Source organism: Brassica napus, chromosome C7, assembly GCF_020379485.1.
Source record: "Brassica napus cultivar Da-Ae chromosome C7, Da-Ae, whole genome shotgun sequence".
NCBI lineage: Eukaryota > Viridiplantae > Streptophyta > Magnoliopsida > Brassicales > Brassicaceae > Brassica > Brassica napus.
In genome coordinates this window covers 40,411,316-40,434,242 of record NC_063450.1, presented here as the reverse complement: position 1 = coordinate 40,434,242, position 22,927 = coordinate 40,411,316, and the positions used below count along the sequence as shown (strand labels likewise).

At 32.3% G+C, this 22,927-nt stretch overlaps 2 protein-coding genes across 2 annotated transcripts; one reads left to right on the top strand and one right to left on the bottom strand.

Annotated features, from left to right (window-relative positions):
- The first annotated feature begins 10,816 nt into the window (after window positions 1-10,816).
- Window positions 10,817-12,246, top strand: LOC106395033 (transcription factor PRE5-like). The gene is made up of 2 exons (XM_013835563.3): window positions 10,817-11,671; window positions 11,941-12,246. The coding sequence occupies exons 1-2, from the start codon at window positions 11,543-11,545 to the stop codon at window positions 12,091-12,093; spliced, it is 282 nt and encodes a 93-aa protein (XP_013691017.1). The 5' UTR covers window positions 10,817-11,542; the 3' UTR covers window positions 12,094-12,246.
- Window positions 12,247-12,442: 196 nt separating this feature from the next.
- Window positions 12,443-18,950, bottom strand: LOC111207837. Its single transcript, XM_048762159.1, has one exon. It carries the CDS (start codon window positions 14,055-14,057, stop codon window positions 13,182-13,184), a length of 876 nt encoding a protein of 291 aa, XP_048618116.1. The 5' UTR covers window positions 14,058-18,950; the 3' UTR covers window positions 12,443-13,181.
- Between the last annotated feature and the right edge of the window lie 3,977 nt (window positions 18,951-22,927).

Sequence of the window (22,927 nt, the reverse complement as noted above, 5' to 3'; positions counted from 1 at the left end):
TAAACAGATTACATTGTTATTTTTTCATTTAAATATATTTATACAAACACATATTATTACGTAAATGTAAAATAGTAATATGAATACAGTACATATTCAACTTATAATGTTTACTTATTAAAAATTAATGTCATTTATTACGGGTTAAAAAGTAACATAATACGAAAATATGTATGTGTGTTGTCTTAAAAATGTTTCTTCATAATCTTAAACGCGGATATGTATAGCATTATTAAAATTAATTAATTTCTATTCACAAACTTAAGATTAAAATTTTTAACGTTTACAAGGCATCAATACAAAAATAATTGAAATGAGATTTTAATAAATTAGTCATAGTTCTCTTCAAATCTCAAATTTAAGTATAATTAATAATTATTAAAATGAATCATGTACACAAGTTTTAATATAAACTACATACTAATTTAAAATACATAACTAGATCTCGATCCGCGCAACCGCGCAGGTGTTTGTTTTCATTTATTTTTATATAAACATTTTGCTTTCAATTTTTAATTGGTATACATATTATAATATATATGAGGTGTGTCTATCATTTTTTAAAACATAATAATTTTACCATATTTTTTATATTGAATTGGTTGTTTCAAACTTTCACGAGTTATCAAAAAATTAAACTTTTAGTTTCATAGATTTATATTATCGAGTATATTAAGGTTGTTCAAACATAATAATATACTTGTTCTCCATCAAATAGGTTGTTTCAAACTTTCACATGTGTTTATTTCTTTTTATATTTTAGTTTGTTTGTTTGATTAGTATTTCATTATTGAATAAATAAATGGAAACATAATTTGGAAAATATTAAAACATTATCATCTCCAAAGATAATCAAACATTTCACAAAATAAGAAAATTAACAAAAATTAAGCTTAAAGCTTCGTGTATAAATTTTATAAAGAATTTAACTAAACATTTAATTATATTTTGTAAATGAACTATATACAAAACACAAATCAATATGAAATCAGTTTAGTTTTAAAAATGTACATGATTAGGTGTAGAAATCTCGAGAAATATTACTACTCCTTGCGGTCTCTTTCAAACACGATGATACATGATATGAAAGTAAAAATTGATAACAAAGTTTTCAGATCACGTTTTTTTGCTTGGAAAGGATTGATAGTTATTTAGTTCCTATAATGTAGCAATATTGTGTTATAGACATATTATTTAGTTCCTATAATCTAGAAAGTGAGTTATTTAGACCTATAATAATGATAAGATTAGAGATTAAATGTAACATGACTTTCTAGTAATAGGTCCATTAGGTCCATTTTTAAAAAAAATCACACATAAATCAAGGTTGTGACTTCTGTTTAATATATAAGATTCATAAATTTATAAATTTTGTTCTTAAATTTTTAATCAAAATCTAGTTAGGTTTATAACCAAATCAATGATTTTCTAGCCAAACCAAAATTATGGAAGGTAGTTTTGCTTCAGTTATCCCCTTTTTCCATAATCCCTTTTATATTAAAAGAAGAACATTTTTTAAGACTAACCTTATGCTCATGTATTATTAACCAAAATGCCATTTCCTATGTGGCATCACCATATTCACTCTCACACTCTCTAATTTAAAACCCTCTCTTTACTAGATTTATTACATTCTTTGCCATTATTTATTAATTATAGCTTAGCATAATGTTTTAATAGTATATCTTGGTAACGTACAATCTCAATGTAGACGAAGGAAATAACCGGTTATTTGGTAATGTGTTTTATATCATTTTAAAACCGGTTGACATATATTATATTACATATGACTACTATACTCGAATGTTGTTTAAATGTATATTCGAGATCACACTATATCAAATGAGATTATAACTTGAAATCGGTTTAATGTATTTTTCTTAATGAAGATTATAATTTATAATTTGAAATCGGTTTAATGTTGCTTTTGTTGTGTTACTTTTCGATTTTATGTTAATGTGTTTTATATCATTTTAAAACCGGTTACCATATATTATATTACATAAAAAATACTAAGGAATTTCATTTTCATGTATCGAATACATCACACTATATATTATATCACATATGAAAACAATCAATGATAATTCAATGTATACTCGAGATCCTTGGCAATGTCGATAACCATCTATCAATGCAATAAATCAGGAAATATGGCAATTATGGTATTGATTGCCATAATATAATTTTCAAAGATCATAAAGGCATTGTCAACCACACAATACTTGCGTGACAATGCATGATTGCCGTATGAATATTTCAAATTAGGAAATATGAAGCTAAATATAACACTAATTCCGGTTATATATGTATTCATTAATATTAGCCGAATTTGGTAATGGAAATTCATCTTCGAAATCGAATCATATAATCATATTTTTGATCTTCACTGACTAATTTTGAATTTAATTTAGTTGACTAGAAGCTCTTCAGGTTTGGGCTCTTTCGAAGATACCATCAAATCCAACTATTTTTCCAACAAATTCCCTCTTTACAAACATGGATTATCTATTCTGGAGAATTCTCCCGTCGATGGAAGATCATCAGTTTGCATGGATACTTTGGTACATTTGGAAAGCTAGGAATAATAAAGTTTTTAGTAATTTGGATATGGACCCTATGGATACGCTTAAACTGGCTGAAACAGAATCGATACTGTGGGCGGAAGCACAAATAGCAATCGATCAGAGGATGATAACATCAATAATAGATCCGATATTACCGTCGATACCAGGTAGATGGTGTTTTACAGATGGCTCATGGAAAGAGGGTGTTAGTTTCTCAGGACAAGGTTGGCTTAGTACTTTGGAAGGGTTTGATGGTTTGTTGGGGGCGAGAAATGTCAGGGCTAGTCTTTCGCCTCTTCATGCGGAAATAGAAGCGTTACTCTGGGCAATGGAATGCATGAGGAATTTACGTCAATTTCAGGTTACGTTTGCAACGGATTGTTCTCAATTGGTGAAGATGGTTTCGGAACCAGAAGAATGGCCAGCTTTTGCAAATTATTTAGAAGACATCACGATCCTGAAAGAGAGCTTCATAAGAGCAGACATTATCTATGTACCACGGACGCAAAATTCAAAGGCGGATAGTCTGGCACGCAGTGCTAGGAAGCAATCGTCTTTTGTCGTTCACATGGATTCAGCTCACCCGGTTTGGTTCACAGAGTCAACATGAGTCTGTAATGCTGATGACAAAAAAAAAAAAAAAAAAAAAAAAAAAAAAAGAATCTCAGTTTGTTTCCTATACTATTCCAATAAATTCGCATAGCAACGATCAAGGCAAGTTTTCAAAATTCAGTATTTTGAATATAAAGGGGATGTGAATATTTTGCCTTGGACATAATTTTAATTGATTTTACGGAAATAATTATGGAAAATAGCTATAATTGCCATCGGCCCGCGTCTTGCATATATAAATGCAAGGCCGTATGATTACATCTCCTCATCCGTAAATTAGTATCCTATATTATATTTTGTTTCTTTCATATTTTAGTATTATTTTGCTTATGTTTCGTTTTATTTTATATTTATAATTTAGTTTATGAAAACAATAATTTTATTGCTTTTGTTTCGTTTTTATCGTTACTTCATAATTTATTTTATATAAGTTTTTTGCTTACTCTCATGGATTCATTTCCACAAAATATACTTCAATTAAACAAAACAAATGCACAAGTTTTTTCTTTAAATCCAAGCTTAATTTATATAGACATACACACTTTCGTTGAATCCCCCTTATTATATACATGTAATATTTCTTTCTAAGACTATTAACTTTCTGATACCTGTTGATTCAAAAATCTCTTTAAATTTTCTCATTCCGCGCAGGGCGCGGGTTATCATCTAGTATAAATTGTTTTAAAATCAAGAATATTAAAAAAATATTTCAAAAAATCATTTAATATATAAAATAAATATAATTTACGTAATTATAAAATATGCAAATTTAATTTAGTTACACAATATTCAAAACTATAAATAATTAAATAGAAATATAGAAAATTATATTTAAAAAAATACATTTACAATTTATATTATGAAACATATGAAGTGTTGATATGAAACCGATCGATTGATCAGTGAAAGAGATGACTAACCAGAAAACTTAGGTGTTGTTAGTTTGCTCACCCAGGTGATCAATCTGGGTAAATATGTAAATCAATGTTTGTTTAATGCATTATAATGTAACATCCAGATGGATTACACAACTGCATTTTTGAAAATTCACATCAAATTCTCACCTAAATGAGGATGAATTTCCATGGTGTATCTCGACGCAAATGCATCTAGTTCACTCCAAAATAATAAATGACAAAAATAACCTTTTAAAACTGAAACACTTTTTTCAAACAAAAAAATCTAATTTTTTTTGCAGATAAATTTTTTCGTGATAACCAAAAATCGTACATTTCCGCCAAAACTGCAAAAAATGCAGAAACGTAAAAACACATTTTCCATGAACACATTTTTTAGCCAAACCCGTAAATCCACACTTTTCGGCCAAACGCGTAAAAACACTTTTTTGTCAAAACAGTAAAAATGAATTTTTCCCACCAAAACGGTAAAAATGCACTTTCCTACCAAATTCGCAAAAACGCACAAAAGCCTAATAACACACTTTCCCACCAAAACCATATTTTCCCGCCAAAACCGCAAAAAAAAAAAAAAAAATTCCCTCTAAAACCGCGAAAACATTTTTCCGCCAACCCTCCCCCCAAAGCGTTTCCTGCCAAAACCGCAAAAAAAAAAATTTTCCCGCCAAAACTTCCAAAGCACACTTTTTTTTGCCAAAACCGCAAAATGTACTTTTATGTCAAAACTGTAAAAACATATTTTTCCGTTAAATATGCAAAAACACACTTTTTGGCCAAAACCGTAAAAATGCATTTTCTTTTAAAACTGTAAAAATGGATTTTTTGTCAAAACCGTAAAACATACTTTCCCAACAAACCACAAAATGCACTTTTTTCGTCAAAAACAAACTTTTATATAAAAACTGAAAAAGCACTCTCACGCCATAACAGCAAAACACAATTTTGTGTCAAAATCGTAAAATGCATTTTTCTGTCAAAACCGTAATTTTTTTTCTTTCCAAAACGCATTTTTACGTCAAAACTGCAAACACACACTTTTAGTCATTTTACTAACAAATCCATGTGGACAAGTTAAAAAATAAATAAATAAACAAACAAACATAATTGTATTCAGATGAATTTTTTGAATGCATAGACGAAATACAAAAACGAATATCAAAATGGAATATCTGGATAAAGCATTTAGATAGAGTGGGTGATAAACAAACATGGCTTTAAACCCGAAAATAAAGTCGTCGTTTCTTCTCCTTTTGATTTTTTTTGTGGTCTTGTCGAGGCACCGTCATTATCTCTAGAACTTGTTACAATTCAACGTTGGTAAAAAGAAGTCGGTGTAAATTGGTAAATTGACCAATCGGTTTGTGAGTAAAGCTATAGGTAGGTGAAGTGTGCTTAAACATCAATAAGTATTCTGTCGGGCCATTATATTATACCGTATTCTGGTTGTTAACCTATAAGAAAGTCAAGACGTATAGAGGACTCGTCGAAGTCACTATTATGGCATGCTATTTACTATAATTACGCAATGTAGCAAGATCGAAAGCTTAAACTACGACGTTAATTCCGCAGAGTAAACCTAACTATACAATAGTTCCAACTATTCAAACTAGATTTAGATTATACTGTTAATATTTACATCCGACAATTCAAGTGTTTCACGTTGCTGCTTTTCTCATCATTTATAAGAACTTAAGGTTGAATATTCTTATTTTGTTACATTATGTTTGAATGGACTAAAATTGATAGGAAAAATCAAAAGGAATCGTTGGACATAAAAACGTCGTGGAGCCTAACAGGCCTAACATTTAGTACGTGAAACCCACATGGACTAACATGTTGCATCTCCCTTTGCAATTAGTTAAAAAATATATACATATGTATTTAATATTTATTTGTTAAATTTTTATTTAAACTTTCAATTTTTAGAGAGATTCACTAGATAAAGTTTAAACTATAATATAACTAATAAGTTATTGTTCCTTGTGTTTCATAAATATACATGTTTTAGAAGAAAAAAATTATTTTAAAAATACATTATTTTGTATTTTCAATGTACTTTTTATTAATTAATAATGACTAATTTTAAAATTTAAGAAAATTAAATGTATTTACTGAATTTTTATTGGTTTAAAATTATGAAAAATAGATGACCACAAAAAATATACATTTAATACTAAAATTTAATATATTTTATTACTATGCGTGAGAAAAAACTAAAAATTTGATCAATTTGAAACAGAAAGAATATTAATCACCGATTTTTTTCTCTAATTTTAAGGTTGTGGTGGTAATTTTGATCGATATGTTGCGTTTGTTGGGAATGCGAAATTGTGAACCCCAACACCATTGAGCTTGGAGAAGACAACATGGTTCATTTGATTTAATGTAATATTCACTCTGTTTCTGAATAAGTATTATTTTTTACATAAATTAAAAAAATTGTTCAAATATTTGTAATTAATTTTCAGATGAAAGTAAGTATAATTTGCATTATAATTGTAAAGTTACACTTTTTGTGTAACAAGAAAAAATGTTAGAATTAAGTTTATTATGAAAAAGAGGGAGAGGGAGTACTACTAATTAATTAGTCTTTTCCTAATTTGTTGACATGTATGTTACGTAAACAATGCACAGTTGCACACACAAAGGACGTAATTAAGTACCTTGTGTCCCCGAGGTAATCATAATTAAGAACCTAAGGAGGCATAATCAGATATCCTAAGCAACCACATGGGACATGTATGCTGCTCAGATCAAGTATACCCAAGCTTTAGACCCAAAAAAATTAATAAATAAAGTGTACCCAAGCTTCCAAAACATAGGATTTAAATTAGCTAGGAAGCAGCCTTGCAATTTATTAAGGAGTACTTTTTTGGGTAATAAATTGCAAGGTTGAAGCAAGTCCACGCTTGATTCTATATTTGATGTAATGCTTCAGCAATTGGATTCAGCGGAAAAAAAAAAACACAACGTATACACAAATTTACGAGTGCAACATGTAGATCTTGTTATATTTTAAGTAGAGTATTATAGATTTTTAAAATATAAAATTTTATAGATTATAATCTTGAATGGAACAAATGTTCAATTTTTTTACTTTAAGATGATCAACTATGAACTTTCTATATCATTCACTAGTTATAGTTCTTAATATTAATACAAATTGGGATAATTAAGAAAATATGAACTTCTAGTTGAGTTGGCCTAGTGGTAAAATGAGTGGTAGTAGCTTTTTGCTGCTCGGATTTGATCTACGCTGGGAGAGACTATTTAACAAATGCCAACGTATACACAAATTTACGAGTGCAACATGTAGATCTTGTTATATTTTAAGTAGAGTATTATAGATTTTTAAAATATAAAATTTTATAGATTATAATCTTGAATGGAACAAATGTTCAATTTTTTTACTTTAAGATGATCAACTATGAACTTTCTATATCATTCACTAGTTATAGTTCTTAATATTAATACAAATTGGGATAATTAAGAAAATATGAACTTCTAGTTGAGTTGGCCTAGTGGTAAAATGAGTGGTGGTAGCTTTTTGCTGCTCGGATTTGATCTATGCTGGGAGGGACTATTTAACAAATGCAATTTTTTTTGAAAAAGAGGTGAAAACACTTTAAAAAAAAGATAATTAAGAAAATAGTAATGGAAATGAAAACAGAAAGCCAGTGTCATCACATGGTATTGCCATTTAGTAACATGCACATAAAGGGCCACATTGTTAGTTCAACATGGAACACTTCTCTTAAATCCCACTTCAACTTCAACACCAGCTTTGGGAACACAATTTTAATCTCTTTATTTATAATCAATACCCTCCTCCATTGTTCAGCATGTAATTATCTTGTAAATATACAATATTTTAAGTAGCAATATGTTTACTAGTTTTCTAAATATTGTTAACAAACCAATGATATATATTAATTGATTGTTAGTCTCCATAAATAATGACTGTAACTTAGTTACGATTTTCTGTCAGTGATAATTAAACATGCTGCAGACTGAGATAAATTACACTTAATTTACTACCAGACCTTTACCAGTACACGAGTGGATGATTATTTTCATTTTTACACACATAAATTTTTTTTACGGGATTAATTTTAATACTATCATTTATTAATTGTTTAATATAACATTTTAAAACACAATAATTTTATAGTTCACTTGAAATAATTAAATTTATTTGTTTTAATTTTTCAGTTATAGCATATTTTAAATTATGTGATACAAAATTCCAAATTGAAAAATCTTATTAGTTAATGATCAAAAATTTAATTAAAATGTATTATATTAAATTAATATCGCAAATTCAATACAAAATTGTACATGAGTTTAGTTATAAGTACAAAATTAATTAGATATTTTTTTAAAAATGTTTTAGTTAAAATGAAATATACATTTAATTTTTAAAGAAACATTAAATTAATTAAATATTTAAAAGTTTTGTTTAAGTAAAAAATGAAATATAAATTTATTTTAAATAAATATGGATTTAATTAAATGTTTAAAAGGTATATTTTAATAAAAATGAAATATATTTATATTGTAAAAAAAGATATGAAAAGAGTTTATTCAGATATAATTTTAGAGAAAATATATGCATATCTATTTGGTTTGTTTTAGAATAATTTATATAATTCAAATATTTATACAAAAAATAATTTAAACATCTTTTTAAGGGATAATCCAAATTAAAAAAATCACACATGAATTAAGTTTGTTTTAATAGTATAGATGTTAAAAATTACAGTAGTATATTTGGTTAGAAATAGGAAAAATGATTGCTGACTACATGAAGTATTGACCATCGTATATTTGGTTAGAAATAGGAAAAATGATTGCTGACTACATGAAGTATTGACCATCACATGACTAACCATGCAAAGTATACTAAAGTATACCTAGCTACATGAAGTATATGTTATGCATAGCAACATGCCTCAACTTAATGATGTTATGTAGTTAACATCACGAGTTTAATTCTATTCATCCAAAAAGTGATATAGAAGTCACATACCGTTTAAATCTCTCATTTTATCAATTAAAATATGGCGTATCTGAAGGTAATTTAACAAAATTTAGATTTTAATCCGCGTTTTAAAAGCTTAAAAATATTTTTAACAACATCTAATTTATAAAATAAATATATTTTATAAAATTTTGATAAGTAGTGTTTTAAAGTTATACTATTTTATTTATATTAAATATTAAGGTTATATAGGGTATTATTTAATTTTGTTTTAATTATTTTAATCTGTTTTGTAATTAAATTTTAATAAAATATATGTAATTTTTGATTAATTGTATGATATATATTTACATGATCAATTTTTATTATAAAAAGTATTTGATATCAATTTACTCACTCTAACATCTTATTTTTAATATAAAATTAATTAAATTGATGAAAAATTTTGTTTATATTTTCATAAACAAAAATTGCATTTATTTAAACTTAGTAAAACTTTCATATTTTATTTTTATTCTCAGATTATTTTATCCTCTAAAGTATATAATTAATAGTTATATACGCGAAATTATGTTTGGTTTAAATTAACATCAAATAATATTTAAGCAAATAAAATGTAAGAGTCAATAAATTGACGTCAAATAAGTTTATAATTAAAATTTATCAAATAATTATATATCACACAATTTATTAAAAGAATTATAGAAATTTTATTAAAAGTGGATAAGAAAACATATTAAAATAATTAAAAACAAAATTACATAATATCTTATATAACTTTCATATTTAATATAAATAAAAACAATATTATTCTACAGTTTTTAAATACACTAAGATAAAAATGTTAAAACACTACATATCAAAAAATGTTAAAAGATATTGATTTTGTATATAAGATATGTATAAAAAAATTTTTACTCTTTTAAAACGTGGGTTAAAATCTAATTTTAGTTAAATTACAGTCCGGTCGGTTATATTTTAATTGATGAAACGAGATATTTAAATGGTCTCTGACATCTACATCAGTTTTTGGATGAATGAAATTAAACTCGTGATGTTAACTACATAATATCATTAAGTTGAGGGATGTTGACATGCATAACTTATACTTCATGTAGCTAAGTATACATTAGTATATTTTGCATGGTTAGCCATGTGATGACCAATACTTCATGTTAGGCCTGAGCGTTTTTAACTCAACCCGAAGTACCGACCTTAACCCGAACCGAAAAAACCGAAATCGAATCCAAACTGTTTTACGAAAATATCCGAATGGGACTTATGAGTTTACTATTTTGGATTTTGGTTATAACCCGAACCGAACCGAAATCCGAATTAGGATCCGAAGATATCCGAAATTAGTTAAATATGTTAATGTTTTTATATATATTAAGGTGATGTAGATATTTTAGAGAATTCAAAATATTTTTGTAGTTTGTTTTATTTGTTATTTTGAATACTTTTTAGTTAATTTAGATAGTTGAACTAATTTTTAATTAGATTTGTAAATAATTTGTATATTTTGAAAAAAATTTGGTCAATTTTCGAGGTTTTTAAAAATATATTTTTGTACGATTTTAAACATTGGTTAAATCCGATCCGAACCGAATCCGGACGGAACCGAACCGAACCCGATCCGATAATTAGTAAAACCCGAATGGTACTTATGAACATAACACCGAAAATCAGAAAATACAAATCACCCGGACCGAAACCGAACGTCCATGCCTACTTCATGTAGTCAATAATCATTTTTCCTTAGAAATCAAATGGCACAGTTACACGCCTATATTGCATAAGTTTGTTTTTTTATATTGCGAAAGTTGTTGTTGTGTAAATCCAAACTAATTTATAAATAAACACTTTGCAATGGTAGTCAGTATAAATGATTACTTATCTTGACTAATAGAACGTAACTTAAGCATTTACTATTACATATCCATTTCTTAGCCTCCGGTGACCAAATATTAAAAGGTTTACATTTGACAAAAAAGGTTTACATAAATTATTTTAAACGACTTCAGTTAGAGGTTATCAAATTTCTTTCTCTTCCCATTACATCATTGTCTAGGTTTATTGCTCTCTTCTCTCCCTCTTCTGGTGGTCCTTGGCCTATTTAAGTCCCTCTTATCACAATTTCTTTATATCTCCGAGATTCTTTATACCCCGAAACACTTTCTTACATTCCAGTTTTCTTCTCGTTGCTCTTTCTATTTTCACACCTTTAACAAAATATAAAATTTGTGGGATAAACATAAACCCTCTACTGGCTCTATAGCCTCTCTCATTTTCAGTAATCTAAAAGTTTGTTAGTTAATACAGCCTATCTTTCTATCTCTCCCTATTTCCTCTCAATCTCTTCTCTGTTGTCCAATCTTAGAGATAAAGTACACAGCTCAAGGGTCATTTTCTTCCTACATTGTAGTGTTACACACCTAAGGACCAATTAAAAATCTTACAAGAAAATGTCTAATAGAATTAGATCAAGACAATCTTCAAGTGCTACGAGGATCTCCGATGATCAGATGATCGACCTCGTTGGTAAGCTCCGTCAGTTTTTGCCGGAGATTCGTGAACGGCGCCGTTCTGATAAGGTATATTACATAACATCAGTTTCATTTAACCTCTTCATCTATAGTTCATATTTTTTTGTTTCTTTTAAGAAGGAAGAAAAAGTCCCTTTTCGTTAAAAGAAGATGGGACACGAATCAAACAAAATGTCCAAACTTTTGAATTCTGACACAACATTTTTGTTTTCTATTTTGACCAAATGAAAACGTAGAAAATTCATGGTTGTGTGATGTCCGTACATGTATGTGGTCTTTATGAATGATGATGTTTACGCATAATATTAAAAATTTAGGTGTCAGCATCGAAGGTACTGCAAGACACATGCAACTACATAAGAAAGCTGCATAGAGAAGTTGACAATCTCAGTGACCGTTTGTCGCTGCTCCTCGACTCCGTTGATGAAGATAGCCAAGAAGCTGCCGTCATTAGAAACCTACTCATGTAACCTTCCAATATATTGATTTTCTATAACTTATATATATATATATATATAAAATTTATATCAGTATATGTAATGTTGATATATATAATTTATATCAGTATATGTAATGTTGATCATCGTCCTTAATATATTATGAAGCGACGTGTTTTTCTCTTATGAGCTTCCGAGTTATGGTCCAGCACTCCAGCAACTACATTTACGTCTAGTCTGTAGTCTATGAATGATGTGATAGTTATTACTCAAATAGCGAGAAGACTTTGACGGAGATAAAAAGTTATGATTATCTTCTTTCCTTTCAAAATATTGAACATTAAGCTGTTTGAATTAGATTGTGTTATACCTTCTTCTCCGATTTATTTTTCTATTTTTTTTTCTATAATAGAGGAACTCTATAGGTGATTTTCTCTCCAATGTATTCCTCTATTTTTTCCTCTAAAAATGAATATTCTTGAAAAGATTCTTTTTCTATTTTACATTTTACACTTCTAACTTGCAAATGTTGAAAATTAACCCATTCAGTATACTTTTTGAAATTTTTTCATAATATTACAATATTATTTAAATTAAACATTTTATTACAAAAATACATTAGACAAAAAAAAAAAAAACAAAGTACCATTATCTAACAATCATTATTACTAAATTTTTCTCATAAATGATCAATTAATGCATTCGGAAGTGAGAAATGAGCTTTTTTTATCTTTGATTTTTCTGAATCTACTTAGAAACTCTTGGAATTAGTTATCTTCATTATCTGGTATTTGGACTTCCTGAGGTGGAGCTTCTCTTCCAATTCCAATCGGTGCATCGAGATCACACTCATCCTCAATAATCATATTATGTAAAATTATACATGTAGTCATTATATCATGTAGTACTTTTTTTTTCCAAAAACGTACCGGTTCTTTCACAATCGCAAAACGTGATTGTAAAACTCTGAATGCACGTTCTACATCTTTTCTACATGCCTATTGTTGTGCTGCAAAATATTTTTTCTTTGGACCTACTGGCTCATGAATAGTTTGCACTATGGTTGACCATTTCAGATATATACCATCGGCCAAGTAATAACCCATATTATATTCTTTTCCTTAAATGACATAGTGGACAAGAGGAGCAATACCTTGAGCAAGATTGGAGAAAATGTGAGAAGACTCCAACACGTTAATATCATTATTAGTCCCCGGCAATCCAAAATATGCATGCCATATCCAAAGATCATAATTAGCCACAACTTCAAGAATTATAGTAGGTGATCCACTACGACCAGCATATTGTCCAGCCCAAGCAGTAGGACAATTTTTCCACTTCCAATGCATGCAATCTAAGCTACCAAACATTCCCGGAAAGCCTCGTTTTTCGCCAATATAAAGAAGTCTGGAAACGTCATCAAGTGTTGGTGATCGTAGGTATTGGGCTGAGAATATCTCCACAATAGCTCGACAAAACTTCTTCATGCTTTCGATTGTCGTGGATTCACCAATCTTTATATACTCATCTACGGCATATGCAAGAAGACTGTATGCTAGCATCCGAAAAGCAACGGTTACTTTTTGAATAGATGACAATCCAAGTCTACCTATAGTATCCCTTCGTTGTGTGAAGTAGTTGTCATGAACTTCAACTTCATGAAGGATGCAGAGGAATAGAGAACGAGACATACAATACCTCCTCCGAAATAAAATATTATTATATTTTGGAGTTTCCGAGAAATAATCATTGAACAATCTATCATGGGCACTCTCTTGATTACAGTGGATGAAACAACGGCCAGGAACTGAACCACCATGAATCGCCTGGTTTTCTTGTTGATTAAGAAGATATTGTATAACCAGATTGTTATTAGAAATAGCAAGTTGCACTGTTTCTTCTTCATGGTCAAGAACATTGAAAAATTCCATATTTTCATCATCTGAAGAAGAGGATGATGAATGGTGAAAATTTGGTAAAGTAAAACTGAAATTCATTTTTTTAGAGATGTTTTTGTAAGGTAAGCAAAATAATTTGTGTGTAGAAGTGTGAGGACTAAAAGAAAATGATGGGATCTATTTATAGAGAAAATGTAGTGACATAATTGTAAATAAAATTCTTTCTATTTTCTGTAATAAAAAAATTGTTTACATTTAGTTGTCTCACGTCCTACTTCTCCAAGTGCACTAGGCCAATGTCAGTTTCTTTATATTTGCTTTTCATCAGGTTATTTCATTTCTTTTTGGCTTTTTGTATTTTAGGTGAGAACAATTTTTAAAGTGTTATGAATATATCTAGGTTGGCTAGAGAACATTACAACCTACAACTACATGACTTTCATTAAATTCTTCAGTCACAAAATTGTGTAGTATTGTAAAGAAGATGGTGAAAATTTAGTGTTAGTACAACATCGGTTAAATGGCCAAGCATGTGATGTAAGAAGACAAAGCAATACGAAGATACGTTGAACAAAGCACACAAACTTCCAGTTACAACATTTAAAAATCTACGAATGGGATTGCTCAAAAAAAAATTAGAGTTCTAGGTCAAATAATGCAAAGATACGTTGGCCATATATATTTTTGATAGCTAGGTTTACTGCCCCAACAATAATTGAAACATGCATTAGTGCTTATTTGTTATCTTTTCTTTATATATTTTTTCTAAAGGATATATATTTTCTATTTGAATGTTTATGTTTAATAATCACATCGTAGGTACTAGTGCTTAGCATCAGAAATTTTTTATACATTTTGATTCACACAATAAAAAGCCAATGAAATCACTGAACTTATCTAAACTTCAAGCTGCAGTAGTTAAGTTGAACCACTGACAGTGTTAAGTCAAACAATGCACACAAACTTCCAGCTACAACATTTAAAAATTTATGAATGGGATTGCTCAAAAAAAAATTAGAGTTCTAGGTCAAACAATGCAAAGATACGTTGGCCATATATATTTTTGATAGCTAGGTTTACTGCCCCAACAATAATTGAAACATGCATTGGTGCTTATTTGTTATCTTTTCTTTATATATTTTTTCTAAAGGCTATTTTCTATTTGAATGTTTATGTTTAATAATCACATCGTAGGTACTAGTGCTTAGCATCAGAAATTCTGTATATATTTTGATTCACACAATAAAAAGCCAACGAAAGCACTGACCTTATCTAAACTTCAAGCTGCAGTAGTTAAGTTGAACAAAGCACTGACAGTGTTAAATCAAACAATGCACACAAACTTCCAGCTACAACATTTAAAAATCTATGAATGAGATTGCTCAAAATAATTTAGAGTTCTAGGTCAAACAATGCAAAGATACGTTGGGCATATATATTTTTGATAGCTAGGTTTACTGCCCCAAAAATAATTGAAACATGCATTGGTGCAGCTATTAACTATTACAAGGAAAGACTAAAATAAACATGCATTGGTGTAAAATATTTTGTGTAAGCCCATAAAATTGTGTTACCTTGTCCTATAAATACCATCATAGACACAACATTTGTATTCACAACACTAAAGACTTCTATAATATTTACACTTATCAAAAAATGTCCCGCTCTTCTGGATATTCCTGTGAAGAAGATAAGTTTTTATGTCACATTTATATGCAAATTTCTCAAGATCTAATTCAAGGTGTTTATCAATCATCCGATCAATTTTGGGGTCGTGTGGTCGAAGCTTACGACAATGGAAAAGATGCAATGTGGAGTGACCGGTCCAAAAAATAAATTCAATCCCGGGTTCAAACAATTCAAAAAGCAGCGAAAAAATTGCATGCATGCATAAAACAATGTGAAAATAGACGTCCAAGTGGTGCTTCAAGTGATGATATTGTAAGAATTAATTTTTATATTTACATATATTTTTTTGGATAATTTTTGTATGAATATTTGAATGTTTTTTTAAATGATATGCAGGTTAATCAAGCCAAATTAATGTTAAGAGAAGATCCAATGTTTAAAGGAGGTTAGAAATTTGAGCATGTGTGGGACATTATTAAAAAATTTGAAAAATTTCAAGATGGTGTTGCCCATGCCAAACGATTCTCTAATCCATGTGGTGTTGAGTACACATCTTTAGAATCAGATAATCTCAATCTTGATTCTCCAACTCAAGCATCACCAAGTTATCTTCTTCTTCACTAAACTTAAATGATGAGAGTGAGAATATTAGTGGATCTCCATCTTCACGACCACTTGGAGTAAAGAAATCCAAAATGAAGCGAAAAATTGTTGATCAAACCAATTCGGTTATCAATACATTAGAAAGAGGAAATAACCAATTCAGGGAACAACTAAAGAAGTCAAGTGAACAAATACAACAACACTTGGTGATTCAAAGACAAAATTATGCTTTGGAAGAGATGAAAGAAGAAAACAAAATTTTATTTTGTGACTTAAATTCCATAGAATATCCAAATGTTCGTGAACATTTCCAAGCAGAGAAAGCACGGATTTTACAAAAGCGCAGTTACTAACAACAAAATCAATAAATTCCTCCTCCATCAACATCGTTTGGACAATATTTTAACAATCTTTGTGGATCCGGTAGTAATTTACCAGAGTATTAAGTTGTTTTAATATGTTGTATTGATTAATATTTAAATAAAAATTCTTTGACTTTTGAATAAAATAATAATTTTTTTATTTTATTTTAATTATAATTGACTTTTAAATAAATAATAATTTTTTTTTTAATTATAACTATAGTTATAAAAATTAATAATTAGTACGTAAACAAAAAGGTGTAATTTTATATGTAAGAATTGTATTTCTTCATACATAAGTATTTTAGTTACAATCATAAGAAATTAGAGGACTACTTTGTAAATAAAAACGTTTGCCTCTATTATAGAGGAATGCTATTTTTTTCCTTAAATATAGAGGAAAAAATAGCAATCTCTATTTTAGGGGAAAAAATAGGGGTGGGTTGGAGCTGATTTTACTCTATTATAGCATTTAGAGACAAATATAAGGATGACTTGGAGATGCTCTTAGTTAAAGGATCGGAAAATGCAGGATGAATAAATAATAACAAAATATTATTGATGAATGAATTTATATCTCTTAACAAATACTTGAAATTTTCAAAATTCATTAGTGACTGTTATAAATCAATTGATGGATGTCCATAACCGACCCGGTCCATAACTGGCCCGGTCCATAACTGGCCCATACACTTAGAGAGAGAGATGGCCCAACCCTAGAGAGAGAGGCGGCAGCCGCGAGACTTAGAGAGAGAGAGACGGCTACATAGTTTAGGAGAAAAGGAAACTCAATTTTCTTTTCCTTGTATGATTAGGATTTTCCTTCTCCTTTATGTTTATGATTTGTAATCTTTCCTATATTTGTATTTTCCATTTATCTCTCTTGTAACCCTTATATAAAGGGAACACTTATTCAATAATAATATACAGAAACTTACAGTTCTAAATCCTAAGTTTCACAACACGTTATCAGCACGATAGTCACTAAACACTCTGAGCCTAAGAAACCAAAATCGCAAACCCTTAAAACCCTAAACCTAGCTGGTGCATTCATCTAACCCTAATCCGACGAACTCTACCCTGTTCCGTCTCAACTCAGCACTCCGACGATCTCAGCTCAGACGCGTCCCGTTCCAGCTCACGCCTCATCACGCGACAGTTCCAGCTCGCGTTCCAGCTCGTTCCAGCTCGCGTCCGATCATCCAGCTCGAGGTTCTCTTGGTGGTTCGGTTCTAAAATCTTCAAAACCTAAAGGTAATTCGAATTCTGAAAACATGAAATCGAATTTGGCTGTTTTGTAAAGATTGAAACCCTAAAAACCTAATCTCTAAAAGATGAAAGCCATAGGACAATAGATCAAACCCCTATGAGTAAATCGAAGCTCTATAAGTTCAATCCAAACCCTAAAATCGAGATTTGATCCATTGATCAATTAAAATCAGAAACTTGAAGGTTTTGAATCTCAAAATTAAACTCCTTTGATCTAAAATCAAATCAAATTCCCAAAACCCTAATCTGAAAAAAAAATTGATTTGTATTGTTTGGAATTTGAACATTGATTGATCACCTAGAACTATTGATTATGATTGTTTAAACTTTAATCTGAATTTGTCTTGTTTAAACTGAAACCCTAAATAACCTAGTTTAGAGTATTTTGAAATTGAATTTGGATTGTGGCCGTGTGGCCTTGATACATTCTAGGTCAATTATTCTAGATCATAACCCGTGGCCGTGTGGCCTTGCGGCATTCATATCTAAACCTGACCACATTTGATTGATTGCAATTTGAACTTAGAATCTCATGTTAGGAATGGTATTGAATCAAACCAAATAGCCATGTGGCTTGTTCTATTGCTTGGCAGAGAGGTTTCTTGTTTTTTTTCCGTCTCGTATAAACTAATAGAAACCATGTTAGGATTGCAATTACATAACAAACTAAATGCATAAGAGTGAACCGAATGCATCCATAGCCGTGTGGCTTAACTTGGCCGTGCAGCTTACTCATTGGCCGTAAGGCATAGATCTTGGCCGTGAGGCATTGTTTGATTGTTTGAACCTAAAATCCTAATCGTTTAAACTTAAAAACTATTACTAAAGATCTAAAATATTAATATATGATTTCAGATGTCGAAAATCAATAACCTTGATTTCACTGCCCTTAATCTATCTGGAGACAATTACCATCAGTGGATGCTTGATGCTAAGATTATCTTGAAATCCAAGGGTCTCGGTGAATGTATCACCGAGAACAGTAATCCAAATGAGAAGGATCGTTACAGAGCCATCATGATCATTCGTCATCATCTAGTTAAGAGTCTCAAGGATCAATATCTAACCATTGAAAATCCACTAGATCTTTGGAACGAATTGAAATCGAGATATGATCACCAGAGAACGGTGATCTTACCTAAGGCTCGGTCTGATTGGAGAGATCTAAGAATCCAAGACTATAAGTCTGTGGACAAGTACAACTCGGCCATGTTTAAGATCGTTTCAAAATTGAAACTGTGTGGTGAAAGTATTACGGATGAGGATATTCTTGAGAAAACCTTTTCTACTTTCCACACAAGCAATGTGCTGTTACAACAATAGTACCGTGAGAAAGGTTTTAAGACCTATGCTGATCTTATTTCTTGTCTCTTGCTTACTGAGCAGAATAATGAATTATTAATGAGAAACAGTGAGATGAGATGTAAGACCCGATCCCGGCCGACTAGGCCGCGGTCGATGCCTCACGTCGCTCAGTCCATACCCGGACCGAACCTCTAAAAATTTTGCCCTTTATTTAAAATATCGCCCATTGGCGAGGGCTAACTCAGATCCTAGCTCAAGACTACCTTAGTCATTCCCTAGCTAGATCCTTTCAACTTATGCACAGCGGAATAACATCTATCATCCATTGGACTAAATCCAATCTAACACTTGTCTGGTCAGATCACCTCAGCTACTGGTCAGTAAACACAACTGCCAGCTAACTCCAAGGTCGATCCCGAACCCAAATCAAGGCATACAAATCTGAGGTTCCATTCCCCTAACCATTCTATCTAGATCTATGCAACATTGCTTGATCATACCTTTGCCACATCCACAGAGCTTGTTAGCTCATCGGCCCAGCTACTCTAGCTGAATGAACTCATAAACCAGCTGATCGAGCTGTCACACTCGAACTGAGCTAGGACCGAGCTATGGCCAGCTGCCATATACTGCGTCCAGCTCCTTTACACCTTCATAAACTCTTCCCTTGGGTACTTAGTCATTCAGCCAACCATCCCCACAGACATAAGTAACCCTTGAGAAGTCTTCAAACAGCTAAGGACATGCATCTGGCCCTTACCGGCTCATGCACTGTCCCACATCCTTTTTGCCTTATCAACTTATGATACCAAGTCCAGCTCATGGACTAACAATGCCCATCAGATCCTGAGTCAATCAACCAACCACCCCACATGACTCAGAACTGATGAGTCTTCATACTTCCTAATCAGTCATGGAACCATGTCCCACTGAACCTGATTAGTGTCGCTCTTACCACCGGTGCATCCTTCGATCAATCAGATCAGACACCTTGATCCATCATCCAAGGATCAGGTCGTCCATCCTTGCCCATGATCAGATCACACACGGCCTGCCTTACCAACACCAAGGTTGATAACCAACAATTTCTTATGATCAATATCATAAGTGACAATATGTTCCAGCACACAAACATATGATTAGATATCCTAACACAAGGATCTGACCCAATATGCCCTCAGGTGCAATTTCGACCGCAAGCAAACCTGCTCCAAAAACATAGCCAATGCTTTGCACATAGCTTACCAACCCAAGGTTGATAACTAACATTCCTTATGATCAATAATCATAAGTGACAAACATTTCACAATACACAAGCATATGATCCGATAACCTAACACAAGGATCTATCATTGCATGGCTGGTTCCATAACTAATCGATCATTTTCTCATTAAACCCAAATCTGGCCGATTACAAATGTGATCCAAAAACTAAATAAAATTCATGTAAATTCATGATAATTCCCAACTAAGAGAATGCCATAATCAGAATTTGCAGAACCGGCCTCGATCCTAGAGATCTCGGCCACGAACAGCCAAACCGGCCAAACTGACCATCTCTAAATCAATTCGATAAAACCCAATAAAAATCATGATAATTCATGATAAATCCCAACTAAGAAGAATCAATCATCAGATCCCCTCAAGTCCTTCAGGAACTATGAGATCCGATCATACCTTCCAAACCAAGGCCATGGAGGATTTCTCCTAACCGGCCAAGGCCATGGTTTAATGTCATCAAGTCTGATCCAACAGACTACACCATAATCATTCATAATATATATATTCCTCAAGGACGTGCCATACTTGGCCATGATCAATTCCACAGTCAACAGAATTGTAATTCAAAAGGTAATCATAAAACCGTTTACCTTATACATGATCTGATTAGATCATGTGCCATTCCTTATTATGTTCGGCCATGCTCCTCCAGTGCACGCCTCTATCAATCCTTATCATATACTTCCAGTATTGATAAGTTCCATTCCTGGGTCGCACGCATCCTCCCTTCCATGGAACTCCCATGAAACCACTTTCTACACTGCATCTACCTTCAAGGCTGTATTGGCCCGTAAGAGTGGAGTCTGGCCTTCTCCCTTCTCTCCTGGTTATCTGCGTGTGTTCCCAAGACACAGAGGAAGCCCAGGATGTGATCATCCATGATCAAACATCATCACAGGGTCGTCCATCACATCCCCCTTCAGTGCCCATGAAACTGCCTTTCTACACACATCTGCCCTTAAGGCTGTCTTGGCCTTTGGGAATGAGTTCCGGTCATCTACCTTCTTTCCTCACCATTTGCGTGTGTTCTCAGGCCCTGGAGGATGCTTTGGGTGATAACATCACAGATCAAAGCCACCAGAAAGTCGTTCATAACTTCCTCCCCTTGATCTCTCCCAAAACTGCCTCTTTATGGCCTTCACACCACCATGGGTCTTGGATTGGGAATCCGACCAACTCTCTATCTTTTCTCTGTGTTTCTTTGTATTTCAGGGTGTAGAAGGAAGCCCTAGTGTGCATCTCTACGGCCTGGTCTTCCCACGATCAGAACAAGCCAGCAAGATCACACCACTCCACACGGTCCTCCTCTCTTAACCGCCGGTCTCTCTCTCTTTATCTTTCTGGTAAGATTTTGGCAGAACTTTGCCTAAAGAATTTCGTGCCATTATCTGTGCCAGGGACTCTTTATTTTATAGAGAAACTGAGCCCCAACTGCCCTGGAGAAAACCGGCACAAGCAGTTAGAGAGAAAGGGCACAAAACTGCCCCTTTTGCACCTTTTCGGAAATAACTGCCCAACTGCTCTTCTCTCCTTTGGGCTGTCCGAAAACTAGGCCCAGAACATCATCCTGAATCCCTTGTCTGAGGCCAAGACCCACGGACCCTTGGTGGTTCATGTCAAGATCCCACCAGCCCATAACCGCCATTGACTAACCAACCGGCCCGGTAACTGCCCAGAACTGTCACACTGGTCCGAGCTTCCAACACTCCATCCAGCTGAGTTGAGCTGACTCCCAGCTGACCCAGCTGAGTGAGCTAGTAGTCCAGCTACCTAAGCTGGCCAAACTTGATGTGAGCTACACTGAGCTTGTCCGAGCTTCGCCCAGCTGACCGAGCTTCATTCTCGCATCGTCCAGCTGTCTCATCACTAGTCCAGCTTGCTCTCTTCATATTATTCATTCTTACTAAGTCCCTTGGTCTATTTCCAGACCTAGACTTAGTCTTCTCTTCTTACTAAGTCCCTTGGTCTATCATTCACTTCATCGAGCTTCCCCTGGATTTTGTCCAGCTACCAGCTCGCTTGTCTCCTTCTTGGATTAGCTATGCCTTAGCTTCCTGATGCCCATAACCTTACTTCCAGGCTATGACACGCTTGTCTTTGGGCCATATGACCTGACTGGTGCGTTTCTTCGCACCGCAGTCCGTCCGGACGATCCTATCCAAGATCGGGGACATGACAAGTCTCCCCCACTTACGAAGGATTCGTCCTCGAATCCAGTGGTGTTAACCTCTTGTCTCATGGCAAAGGTTCCATCCGAACTCCTTTGTACCCGGAACATGGAGCATGCTCGATTGGTTCATTCTAACCAATTCGTTGCATCTCCCACCTTGTTCCTTCTCACTGACCACGTCTTGGTCATCATATACACAACATGTCTCCCCCACTTGATAGATATTTAACCCAAAATCTTATCAAGTGGTCCATCAAGCACCCATACAAAGACATGGCTTGTGTCACTGACCCAACTCCCCAGGTTGTGGTCCTAGTAGACACCCAGTCTCTTAATCTCTGACCCTAGTC

Coding starts and splice junctions, on each gene's coding strand:
- LOC106395033 (XM_013835563.3), top strand. CDS start 11,543: ATGTCTAATAGAATTAGATCAAGACAATCTTCAAGTGCTACGAGGATC. Junction 11,672..11,940: donor AACGGCGCCGTTCTGATAAG/GTATATTACATA, acceptor TTAAAAATTTAG/GTGTCAGCATCGAAGGTACT.
- LOC111207837 (XM_048762159.1), bottom strand. CDS start 14,057: ATGAATTTCAGTTTTACTTTACCAAATTTTCACCATTCATCATCCTCT.